The sequence below is a fragment of the Pecten maximus genome, chromosome 7 (assembly GCF_902652985.1).
Source record: "Pecten maximus chromosome 7, xPecMax1.1, whole genome shotgun sequence".
Lineage (NCBI taxonomy): Eukaryota > Metazoa > Mollusca > Bivalvia > Pectinida > Pectinidae > Pecten > Pecten maximus.
The window spans coordinates 40,077,756-40,090,737 of record NC_047021.1 but is presented as its reverse complement, the minus strand read 5'-3'; the positions used below and the strand labels follow the sequence as shown (position 1 = coordinate 40,090,737).

At 37.1% G+C, this 12,982-nt stretch overlaps 1 protein-coding gene across 1 annotated transcript; it reads left to right on the top strand.

Annotated features, from left to right (window-relative positions):
* The first annotated feature begins 117 nt into the window (after positions 1-117).
* On the top strand, positions 118-12,006 carry LOC117330835 (methylglutaconyl-CoA hydratase, mitochondrial-like). Its single transcript, XM_033889359.1, has 9 exons — positions 118-304; positions 3,845-3,912; positions 4,371-4,458; positions 5,287-5,466; positions 8,185-8,241; positions 8,594-8,781; positions 9,692-9,742; positions 10,514-10,561; positions 11,120-12,006. The coding sequence occupies exons 1-9, from the start codon at positions 151-153 to the stop codon at positions 11,195-11,197; spliced, it is 912 nt and encodes a 303-aa protein (XP_033745250.1). The 5' UTR covers positions 118-150; the 3' UTR covers positions 11,198-12,006.
* The last annotated feature ends 976 nt before the right edge of the window (positions 12,007-12,982 follow it).

The window sequence follows — 12,982 nt, the reverse complement described above, 5'->3', positions numbered from 1 at the left end:
CAAAATAGATTCTAGTCTAGTAGTCATGTTTTTATAACGTTTTTAACGCCGAATCTAAAATTTCACTAAAAATTTGAAAAGCGTCTGGGCGATTGTGTTCATCTGGAAACACAAGCGCCTGCTCGTCTCAGATCAGCTCGATTGGCAGCAATGGCGACTGTATCAGTCTGTTCCCGTCTTGGCCTTCTCAGAAGATTAGGGGTAACTGCTGGAAGATGCACAACGGCATTTCAACGACATTCGTCTACAAACATAGACGAGTTCGATGAATTCCAGCTCAAATATTTAGATGGCGACAACACGGGTAATTCTACTTCACCGCGAAAACCCGGCATTCAGCACTTGTGTACTTGAGTAGGGGGCATAAGGCAAATAAGGGGGCGGGGACTCTGGTATACCGTAAAGTGTTGACCTTATAAATATATATAAATAAATGTGACCGTGTGGGTATTGAAACATACAAAAAGTTGTCAATGGATGCGACTTCAACCCAATCATATTTTGAAAACCAGTTCTGTTTTAGTAGACACTATTTTATAACAAAATATTAGTTTCGATATAAACGTACATGTTGAAGCTAACATTTTTTTTTATAAATACTACCCAGATGCAGTCTGGTACTGCAGTAGAAAATCTAATTAAATTTCAAAAATATGTAATATTTATGTTTTGTTTATGTTTTTTAAAATTTTATTTGAAAAAATCTTGGCAATAAATGAATATTTCTTCCTATTTTAGTTAGGTTTTACTAAGCCTTTTTTTCAATTTTCTGACTTGATACAGCAATTGTTTTAAGTCTTGGAGTCCTTTATATATTAATGTTGGATTCTTACTGTTAAAATATATCTATGTGTGAAAGAACAGGGAAAAACATTCTGGCCAAGTGCTCAGATAGAAATTGAACCTGGGTCTCATGATAAGCCACAGCTCTACCTTCTTAGTCAAAGAAGCATGCTCTGTCAGCTGAGGGACAGAGACTGTTTTTATCACTAAGTACATGGCCACACCGGTACCGCCCGCCCCTTTTACATCTGTGTATTTAGACTTATCCTAATGTGATAATATATTCTGATGATTATATCATTATTGGATGATTAAAGGATTAGAGCAATGTTAACATTTATTAAAATATATACTATTGTACAATGATGCAAGAGTAAAAACTTGGAATTTTGTTTTGATCAACTCTTACTTAAATATCATTAATGAAAAACTTACTGGGGATGCAACATTTGTCCTTAGGCATTGATCACTAGTGGTGTGTGCAGTTGGTGTATCCATGTTTTTTTCTGGGGGCTTTTTGGGGCTGTTTAATGGGCCAAATTCCTAATTGAAATTATTTCTTATTAAAGCAAAATTCCCATTTGCAGTTTACTACTGAAAAAATCTTTGTCAATTCACAATTTTTTTCCCCACAATGAGACAAAAAGGGCCTTTCCCAAACCAGTGAGAAAAAGTCCTGGTATCCAATAGCATCCCGATTGTTGCCTGTTGAGGGTAGATTAAGAGGATTAAGGGTCTGTACGGCAGATGTCAATGATTTGGTATTCACCATCCAGTGGTGAGTGTGATTGGAGTTTGCAGGTTTTTTTCTGTGGGCTTTTTTGGGCCATTAATCGGCCCCATTCCCAATTGGAATTATTTCATTTTAAAGCCAAATTCCCAAAATTTGCAGTTAACTCATGAAAAAATCTTTCCCAATTCACCAATTTTCTTCCCAAAATGAGACAAAAGGGCCCCATCCCTAACCAGTAAGAAAAAGCTCTGGGTTGAAATGGAGTGATACTGGGATGGGCTTTCTTGAAATTTTCTGATGTCTCGTAGTATAGGTGTTCTGTTGATGCGAAGACAAAATTTGCTTTTGGTTTCTCAAACATATGGATGTTTGTGTTTAGAACATGTGATATGGTACATTTAGTAAAGGTTTTTTTTGGTGCAACTCTCTCATAGTCTACACATTTATGTGCTGACAAAACGTTTGCTTTTGATCATAAAACAGTAGACCTTGCAATTCGATTGTTGTAGGTATTTAAGGGTTATCATGGGAATTGTACGTGCTCTGACCAGGCTGTTGTTTTATTGATATTTTAGTGGATCAGCATTGTGCCTATACAATATAGATCACAGCAGCGTCCTTTTCCTCAAGTAGGCCGCGGTGGCCGAGTGGTTAAGGTGTCCCGACACTTTAACACTAGCCATGTCCGGACACTTTAACACTAGCCCTCCACCTCTGGGTTGCGAGTTCGAAACCTACGTGGGGCAGTTGCCAGGTACTGACCGTAGGCCATGTATATATGTATAGTTGACCATCACTTGCATAAACTCACGATGTTGCATGATTGTATAGTATATAGAATAATGGTTTTTAAGAAACAACAGAAATGCAAGCTATCCGAGTACTATTTTTGAGACTTATCTCCCTTTGACATTTTTAGGTCACCTGAGACGAAGTCTCAAGTGACCTATTCTAATCGCCTTTTGTCCGTCGTCCGTCGTGCGTCGTGCGTCCGTAAACTTTTTACATTTTCGACTTCTTCTCCAAAACCACTTAACAAAATTCAATGAAATTTGGCAGAAAGTTTCTATGGCTGAAGGTCAACCAAAATTGTGAATTATATGGTCCCCACCCCCCAGGGGCCTGAGGGGTGGGGCCAAAAAGGGTCAAATTGACTAAAACTTCAAAAATCTTCTTCTCTACTCTCAGATATGGTGGAGTCAAACACTCTTTATAGATGAAAGGGTCTTGTGGTGCTTTACCAAAATTGTGAATTGCATGACCCTGGGGTCTCACGTTTGCCCCTGGGGAGGGGGTAAACTTTACTATAGTTTATATAGGGAAATCACATTTTTGACTATTATTTGTTGGATTTGTATTGGAATTCATTCTAACTTGTATCAACTTATCAGCATGGGATGACAGTTTGATGGTATGTACATGTTGGCCCTGGTTGACCCCCAGGGGCTGGTGGGCGGGGCCAAAAAGGGTCAAATTGACTGAAATTTCAAAAATCTTCTTCTCTACTCTCAGATATGGTAGAATCAAATACTCCTCATAGATTGAAGGGTCTTAAGGTGCTTTACCAAAATTGTGAATTTCATGACCCTGGGGTCTCACGTTTGCCCCTGGGGAGGGGGTAAACTTTACTATAGTTTATATAGGGAAATCACATTTTTGACTATTATTTGTTGGATTTCTATTGGAATTCATTCTAACTTGGTTCAAATTATCAGCATGGGATGACATTTTAATGGTATGTACATGTTGGCCCTGGTTGACCCCCAGGGGCTGGTGGGCGGGCCAAAAAGGGTCAAATTGACTGAAATTTCAAAAATCTTCTTCTCTACTCTCAGATATGTTAGAATCAAATACTCTTCATAGATGGAAGGCTCTTCAGGTACTTTACCAAAATTGTGAATTTCATGACCCTGGGGTCTCACGTTTGCCCCTGGGTAGGGGGTAAACTTTACTATAGTTTATATAGGGAAATCACATTTTTGACTATTATTTGTTGGATTTGTATTGGAATTCGTTCTAACTTGGTTCAAATTATCAGCATTGGATTACAGTTTGATGTTATGTATATGTTGGCCCTGGTTGACCCCCAGGGGCTGGTGGGCGGGGCCAAAAAGGGTCAAATTGACTGAAATTTCAAAAATCTTCTTATCTACTATATGTTAGAATCAAATACTCTTCATAGACTGACCCCATTAGGACTGATGGGTGGGGCCAAAAAGGGTCAATTTAGTTGGCCGAAATATTTCAAATCTCAGGTGACCGTTAAGGCCCTTTGGGCCTCTTGTCCTTTCTTAATATCATTCAGATCATTTTTATCCATATTTTCAGGAATTGCTGTATTTTCAATGAACAGACCAGAAAGGAAAAATGCACTTGGCAGAAAATTCCTGTTTCAGGTATCAATAAAATGTTATTATAACCACACAGTCATTCTTTCAGACAAGTTTCTGTCAAGACAACAAATCACTTCTAGGATGAGACATCAATATTTTATTTTGATACTATACACAAAGTAATTTTGATGAAATTTGGTCTGGAGCACTATTTGGCAAATGAGATCCGGTGTTGTATATACTGGTACATGTTTGAAACATTGTTGGGAGAGGCAGCTCAAGAAATAGGAAAATATTTGTAATTTAACTTATAACTTAAATGAGAGTATTTTGCGATGATTACTGAAATATTCAGGTGAACAATGAAGGCCCTCTGGGCCTCTTGTTTATAGCCAGATAACTTAAGACCTATAGGCCTCTTAATTGTTCTTAGTTTGATAAAACATTTTCCTTTAAACCTGTACCAACCTATTGTGTGTTGCTCTGACAATCATATGTTCTCTTTATATTGTCTTTTATAGTTCACAGAATGCATGAAGAAAGTCAAGTTTGACAAGAGCATCCGAGTTGTAATCCTCCGAAGTTTGGTGCCTGGTGTTTTCTGTGCTGGTAAGCTTATTACACAGAAGAAATTGCTTAATTTGTGCAACGTTTAGCACTGCTTTTCTTTCAGAAAATTTATCAAAGGCTACAAAGCACATATTTATAAAAGAAATACCCTCGGTAGAGTCAGAGATAATAGGATAGCATACTGGTAGAGTCATCAAAGGTGGCGAATTTTCATCTTTTAAAAAAAATAGGTTTAAAGGGCCCACATGTTCAGTGAACTGACCATAATTATGTCAAATCATCAATGACATGTTTTTGTATCAGGTTTTTTGATAAATTCTTATTTTGTTACCTTCTTGAAACATTATTAATTTTCTTTTATCATATTTATAGTTGCATATTGTTAAACAAATAGTTTAAGAGTACAATTAGTTTTTTTCAACATTTTCGAAACTAGGATATATTGTAAGATATATAAAAAAAAAAAGAGTCGAAAATTAGTGTAATTTGTACATATTTTTATCTACTGAAATGAAGTTGAAAGTTGGGAGTGTGCAAGTTACACAGGTAGAGACATTTTCAAGGTTTTTTTTACAGAAAAAAATAATCAATTCTCAATGTCCGCCTTCTTAGAAAAAGACACAAATTTCTGTCAGAAGGTTGATGAACAGGCACACAGCAATTTATTCCTGTTAAATGTGTCAGATGATAAAATGATGTCTAGGTACTTACTGCATGTGTTATTTGTGTTAATTAGGGAATGATCATATTTAAGTAGAAATCATTTTTCAAACTGGTTTGTTCATACATGTCAGCGTTTGTCTGTAACTATCGAAAGAAAAAGTTGAATTTATTTTTCTCCACTCAGAAGTTTTTCATTAATTACAGGTGCTGATCTGAAGGAGCGTGCTCAGATGACTGATGCAGAGACAGGACCCTTTGTAGCTGGTTTGCGAGCCTCCGTCAATGATATGGACAACCTTCCAATGCCGACAATTGCAGCCATAGATGGAGTAGCCCTGGGAGGTGGTACAGAGGTGTCCCTAGCTTGTGACCTCCGCGTCGCTTGTATGTATCCCTTCAACTCTTTGTCAGTATTGTTAACTTGTATCCCCTCAAATCTTTGTCAGTGTTAACTTGTATCCCCTCAACTCTTTGTCAGTGTTGTTAAGTTGTATCCCCTCAACTCTTTGTCAGTGTTGTTAACCTGTATCCCCTCAACACTTTGTCATTATTGTTAACTTGTATCCCCTCAACTCTTTGTCAGTGTTGTTAACTTGTATCCCCTCAATACTTTGTCAGTGTTGTTTACTTGTATCCCCTCAACTCTGTGTCAGTGTTGTTAACTTGTATCCCCTCAACTCTTTGTCAGTGTTAACTTGTATCCCCTCGACTCTTTGTAAGTGTTAACTTGTATCCCCTCAACTCTTTGTCAGTGTTGTTAACTTGTATCCCCTCAACTCTTTGTCAGTGTTGTTAACTTGTATCCCCTCAACACTTTGTCAGTATTGTTAACTTGTATCCCCTCAACTCTTTGTCAGTGTAAACTTGTATCCCCTCAACTCTTTGTCAGTATTGTTAACTTGTATCCCCTCAACACTTTGTCAGTGTTGTTAACTTGTATCCCCTCAACTCTTTGTCAGTGTTGTTAACTTGTATCCCCTCAACTCTTTGTCAGTGTTGTTAACTTGTATCCCCTCAACACTTTGTCAGTATTGTTAACTTGTATCCCCTCAACTCTTTGTCAGTGTAAACTTGTATCCCCTCGACTCTTTGTCAGTGTTAACTTGTACCCCCTCAACTCTTTGTCAGTGTTGTTAACTTGTATCCCCTCAACTCTTTGTCAGTGTTAACTTGTATCCCCTCAACTCTTTGTCAGTGTTGTTAACTTGTATCCCCTCAACTCTTTGTCAGTGTTAACTTGTATCCCCTCAACTCTTTGTCAGTGTTAACTTGTATCCCCTCAACTCTTTGTCAGTGTTGTTAACTTGTATCCCCTCAACTCTTTGTCAGTGTTGTTAACTTGTATCCCCTCAACTCTTTGTCAGTGTTGTTAACTTGTATCCCCTCAACTCTTTGTCAGTGTTAACTTGTATCCCCTCAACTCTTTGTCAGTGTTGTTAACTTGTATCCCCTCAACTCTTTGTCAGTGTTGTTAACTTGTATCCGTCAACTCTTTGTCAGTGTTGTTAACTTGTATCCCCTCAACTCTTTGTCAGTGTTGTTAACTTGTATCCCCTCAACTCTTTGTCAGTGTTGTTAACTTGTATCCCCTCAACTCTTTGTCAGTGTTGTTAACTTGTATCCCCTCAACTCTTTGTCAGTGTTGTTAACTTGTATCCGTCAACTCTTTGTCAGTGTTAACTTGTATCCCCTCAACTCTTTGTCAGTGTTGTTAACTTGTATCCCCTCAACTCTTTGTCAGTGTTGTTAACTTGTATCCGTCAACTCTTTGTCAGTGTTGTTAACTTGTATCCCCTCAACTCTTTGTCAGTGTTGTTAACTTGTATCCCCTCAACTCTTTGTCAGTATTGTTAACTTGTATCCCCTCAACTCTTGTCAGTATTGTTAACTTGTATCCCCTCAACTCTTTGTCAGTGTTAACTTGTATCCCCTCAACTCTTTGTCAGTGTTGTTAACTTGTATCCCCTCAACTCTTTGTCAGTGTTAACTTGTATCCCCTCAACTCTTTGTCAGTGTTGTTAACTTGTATCCCCTCAACTCTTTGTCAGTGTTGTTAACTTGTATCCCCTCAACTCTTTGTCAGTGTTGTTAACTTGTATCCCCTCAACTCTTTGTCAGTGTTAACTTGTATCCCCTCAACTCTTTGTCAGTGTTAACTTGTATCCCCTCAACTCTTTGTCAGTGTTGTTAACTTGTATCCCCTCAACTCTTTGTCAGTGTTGTTAACTTGTATCCCCTCAACTCTTTGTCAGTATTGTTAACTTGTATCCCCTCAACACTTTGTCAGTATTGTTAACTTGTATCCCCTCAACTCTTTGTCAGTGTTGTTAACTTGTATCCCCTCAACTCTTTGTCAGTGTTAACTTGTATCCCCTCAACTCTTTGTCAGTGTTAACTTGTATCCCCTCAACTCTTTGTCAGTGTTAACTTGTATCCCCTCAACTCTTTGTCAGTATTGTTAACTTGTATCCCCTCAACTCTTTGTCAGTGTTGTTAACTTGTATCCCCTCAACTCTTTGTCAGTGTTAACTTGTATCCCCTCAACTCTTTGTCAGTGTTGTTAACTTGTATCCCCTCAACTCTTTGTCAGTATTGTTAACTTGTATCCCCTCAACTCTTTGTCAGTATTGTTAACTTGTATCCCCTCAACACTTTGTCAGTATTGTTAACTTGTATCCCCTCAACTCTTTGTCAGTGTTGTTAACTTGTATCCCCTCAACTCTTTGTCAGTGTTAACTTGTATCCCCTCAACTCTTTGTCAGTGTTGTTAACTTGTATCCCCTCAACTCTTTGTCAGTGTTGTTAACTTGTATCCCCTCAACTCTTTGTCAGTGTTGTTAACTTGTATCCCCTTAATTAATTTTAAAGCCAAATTCCCAAAATTTGCAGTTTAATCATGAAAAATCTTTCCCATTTCCCCATATTTCTTCACTTTCAAAATGAGACAAAAGGGCCCCCATCAAATCATGAAAAAGGCCTGGAATCCCTGTATTTTACAGCCAGTAATTGATGGTAAATTCCTGTTTTTTACAGCCAGTATTTGATGTTGAATCCCTACATTTTACAACCTGTTAATGATGTGTTTTTTTTGTATCATTACAGCCACCTCAGCTAAGCTGGGTCTGGTGGAGACAAGACTAGCTATCATTCCAGGGGGAGGTAACTCAAATCAGTCATCATTAAGATAATTAAAAAAATATTGTGAAAATTACTTTGAGCATTTCCAGAATCATAGAAGAGTGCTCGAGAATTTTTTATATAAGACACCACCACCACTACAGGCAAAAGAAAATGAAAATGGTGCCCTCCATCAATCCTGATATAACTAAAATAAATCATTGAAGTCTTCAATTGTATGTTCTAAATTGCTGGAAATATATCTGTATAAAAGTTCTTCATGAAACTAAGTAAGTTGACAAAGTAAAAATTAATTTTAAAATAGATTAAACTGTTTATTTATCACCTGTAGTTGTTATGTTACAATCCTATATGTAAATTTTTACCTGCACAGGTGGTACACAGAGACTGCCGAGGATCATCAATCCAGCCGTGGCACGGGAACTCATGTATACAGCTCGCATCGTGGATGGCAAGGAGGCCGAGCGAATCGGTCTGGTCAACCACTGTGTGGAACAGAATGAGAATGCAGATGCTGGGTACCAAAGGGCACTTAAACTGGCTCAGGAAATATTACCACAGGTACATTTTAGGGGGGAAAATTAAAAGAAAAGAAAATATATAAATTGCCTGTATACTGCCTGAGTTGTCTAAAAGATGAGCCAGGTGTAGTATGCAACATATACACTTGTATTTACACTGTCACCACATGCTAATACACAACACTAACTTTATATATTATACATACATATAGATACAATACATACATATAGGTTGTCAGTATAATGTGACCGGGTGGGGTGTGCTGCTGGGTGTCTTCGGCAGTATGCTTCAGTGAGGTAGCACTATAAATCGGCAAAAGTTCCGGCCTATCACAAGGAGACTTAACACGAACATACCGCAGCCTCCCAAAACACACATACGCACTCACCACATGCATGCATGTCCAAGGCACGGGAGGCCGTCCTTAAATGACCTTAGCTGTTAATAGGATGTTAAACAAAATAAACCAAACCAATCCATACATATAGGTATTGGCTCATTTTAGGGGGCAAAACAATACATCCACAACTCAGTCGGTTAGAACACGGGCGACATAATCTCAGGTGATCCGAGGTGTGGGGTTTGACACGCCCTACTTGTAGCAGTTTGTTTCTTTAGAAGCTGAGAAACAGGACGGTCTGTGCTGTCATAATTGTGTCCATGGGCAAGCCACATTGCTCTAATTGCTCTGAATGGCATGCAACAGGCCTCCTGTATTTTGTTCAAGGAGGTAGTCACCAACTACTACAAGGAGACTCCAGCCCAAAATTACTTTGGCTGTTCACGGGGCGATAAACCCAATAAATAAAAGAAAAAAGAAACCAAAAACCTAGTGGATGTATATATCGTAATACTTAATTACTACCCTTAAGTTACACTTTTGATATTAACTCAAATTGCTGCCCCATTTAAAAAATCAAGTTACTGAAATAACATTTTCTCATTTCAGGGACCAGTAGCATTACGTATGGCCAAAATGGCGATCAGTCGCGGCACTGAGGTAAGTGTTCCACTCATCAGGAATAACTGACATATGTTTACAGACAATTTTATCACTCATGTGTGATGGAGAGAAATCTAAATATTTCAAAACAGCAGGTTGTCTCCCCTTCCTAAGGCTAATATATGGCCTACTTTTTTGCAAGTACGCTATGTATCACAGTTGATCAGTATTTTGATTTATGTGTCATGAATATTCATATATCCCAATAAATCCTAGAGTTACTTTTTTTCCCTTCCACTGAGATTTGGAGAATTTAGTTTGGAGAATCATTATTTCGGAGTCAAAACAAAAGTATAATATTCGAAGGATTAAGATTTTCCCATCTTACACCTTTGAGTGTGAATTCTTTTTTTTTCTTGCTCCTGCACTTTTTTGATACTCCATTTCTAAATAGGAAACAATACGTCATGTATGTTTTGCATTAGTGCCATACATTGAGAATCCCTTAGTAAGATTTGGTTTATGCTGTCGCCATAATTTCAACCAAGTTCTTAAGGGGCTGCGATAACTCAGTCGGTTCGAGTGCTGGCCATATAACCCCAGATGAAGATCCGAAGTGTGTGGTTAGACGCTCCATTCCAGTGTTAGTTTGTGTTTCTCGGGTAACGGAGAGACAGGTCGGTCTGTGCCGTCATGGATGTGTCCTTGGGCAAGACATTCAAGTTTTTGTTCAGTTTTGTTATTGGGATCAGCACCTCACAAAAAGCACATTTAATATTAGGTTGTATGTCTTCCTCTCACAATGTTAAAAATCTGTTTTCCTTACAGGTTGATCTCCACAGCGCTCTGTACTTTGAAGAAGCAGGATATTCACAGGTGAGAATCTTCTTATAAGATTATAAACTACATTCGTCCGTTGGTGTGTACATAATATTGTATGCAAATATTAATGTAAATGTCGGTAGTGTTCTGTGGTTGTCCTTATATTTCATTCGGACAAACATGTATACCTACAATAGGTAAAGATAATGGGGGGGAAATTACCAGTTTAGATTAATTTTGATAGAACATTTTAATCCGGCTGGTGTTGAGATTATCAAAATCAAGTAATGGAAGAAAGATTACAGTAGAATGGTCCATGTTTGACCTGCTTGGGGAATACATAATTTGTTCAGCTATGTAGATGTTGAGAGATGTTGAGTTATACAGATGTTGAGAGATGTTGAGTTATATAGATGTTGAGTTATGTAGATGTTGAGTTATGTAGATGTTGAGAGATGTTGAGTTATACAGATGTTGAGAGATGTTGAGTTATGTAGCTGTTCAGTTATGTAATTTTCAGATATGTCCATAGCGACAAAAAAAACATTTAAATGTTGTTTTAATCAATTATTCACTAGAAAACTTTAATGACATTAATTTTGTATTCTGTAGGTGATACCTACAAAGGACCGACGGGAGGCCATGAAAGCCTTCATAGAGAAGAGGAAGCCAAAGTTTGAAGGCCATTAGACTCGGTTTAATCTACTCCAGATTGTTGATGTTTATACTCTAGATAAAGAGGTGTACAGCATCTTAGTGAATAAGTATGATTTTCCTCTACATCAGAACAAGGAGCGAAGTGTGTCTGTTCTCGATGGCCAAAGTGTGTGACTATATTTTTGCTTGTAACATTGTTTGAATGAGTGTGGAATCAATGTATGGAAATAAGAATGTTTAACAATCAATGACAGCCCATTATGATGATTATGAAGTGCTTTAAATTTTTCAATATTTTTCAAAGTCAGTGTTCCAGGTTGACAAGTTAACGATGACTACTGAATATTATGAATGGTTGCTAAACAAGCAATAATGAGAATGGTTGAGATTTAATTGCGATATTTGTAGGATTTAATTATGAGTATATAATGATTTTATCCTGAAATTTTGATATTAACATGATTTACCTGGCAATCTGATTTCAACTGAACTTGAAAATTGTCAAATCTTATTTCAAACTAATACAGTTATGAAATGATTTTTGAAATGTATTTTCTTTAATATATTGAAATGTATAGTATTGCAAAGTATTTGGCACAAATTAATTTAACTCTTAGTCTAAATTTGTACATCAAAATGTCACTGCCAGATTTTTCAGTTCGTTGTAAGTATGGAAATAATATCTATATATCAATAGCATTTATCATTCCAGAGGCCCGTAAATTTTTATTTGGTCTACATGTAGCTGCCGTCTTTTGTATGTGCTATGGAATAAGTGTATAAACTATTTAGACTGTGATATACATGTATGAAAAGAACAAATAAAAATATGTCAATTTCTACAGCTGGCTGTATTTTTTATACGCCCGTCAAATTTAACAAGAGCATTATATAATATTGTATTGTCTGTTCATTCATCTGCGGTCAACTTTTGTTCGTCTATCTACATTTTTTTGACTGATTTCTTTGAAATTGCAAACATATGAAACTTGGTAGGTTTTATAGTGCTGATATGAAGTTATGTTTAATGACTTGTAGACTTTTGATTCGTGTTTTCCTCAAACTGTTAGAAAATTGAACATTACTTATACATGTAAGTAAAGGCGAGATTTATCAGCTAGCCACTCTTAAGGTGATGCAGATCTTATTTTACGCAAGATAGTATATAATACTATATGGCATTCGATGGGCATGTACCTTACTTTAAACATGATTTTAAGTAAGAAAGAAAAGACACCTGTCAGCTGATGTACCCTATGGGATTCAAGCCAGGTCTCCGGTGTAATACTCCACAGCTTTAGTGAGCCAAAGAAGCATGCTGATATATTTATAGAGTGACAGAATACAGTTAACAATAGCCTATACATTATGTTACAATACTGTACACATGTACATTTTACATGGCTCTGCAGACTTTTCAGTTATCTTTGTTGTGAAATTATGTGGGTTTTTTGTTTTGTTTTTTAAGCAAGAGGCCCAGAGGGCCTGCATCATCAGTGTTCGAAAGTAAAGGTGGTCCGATGGCCCGAGGCTATAGAAAACCTGGCTGGTCTATGTAAAATTTCTAAATGTTGGCCCGAATGGCTATGAAAAGTTTGAGTCCTGACATACATTTCAATTCATGCAAACAAAATTTCTATATTTTCTGACAAAGATCATATGAAATCAGACTTTACAATCAAGGTGTTTTTACTGAGAATAGCGTGTTATTGGCTTCAAACATGAACTTGATGATGCAAGCTTTTGTGTGATGCAGTTATGCTACTTTAAACAATATATGTTTACAAAATAGGGTCTATCGAAAAATGACTTGAGCTA

Coding starts and splice junctions, on each gene's coding strand:
- LOC117330835 (XM_033889359.1), top strand. CDS start 151: ATGGCGACTGTATCAGTCTGTTCCCGTCTTGGCCTTCTCAGAAGATTA. Junction 3,913..4,370: donor GCAGAAAATTCCTGTTTCAG/GTATCAATAAAA, acceptor TGTCTTTTATAG/TTCACAGAATGCATGAAGAA. Junction 4,459..5,286: donor GCCTGGTGTTTTCTGTGCTG/GTAAGCTTATTA, acceptor CATTAATTACAG/GTGCTGATCTGAAGGAGCGT.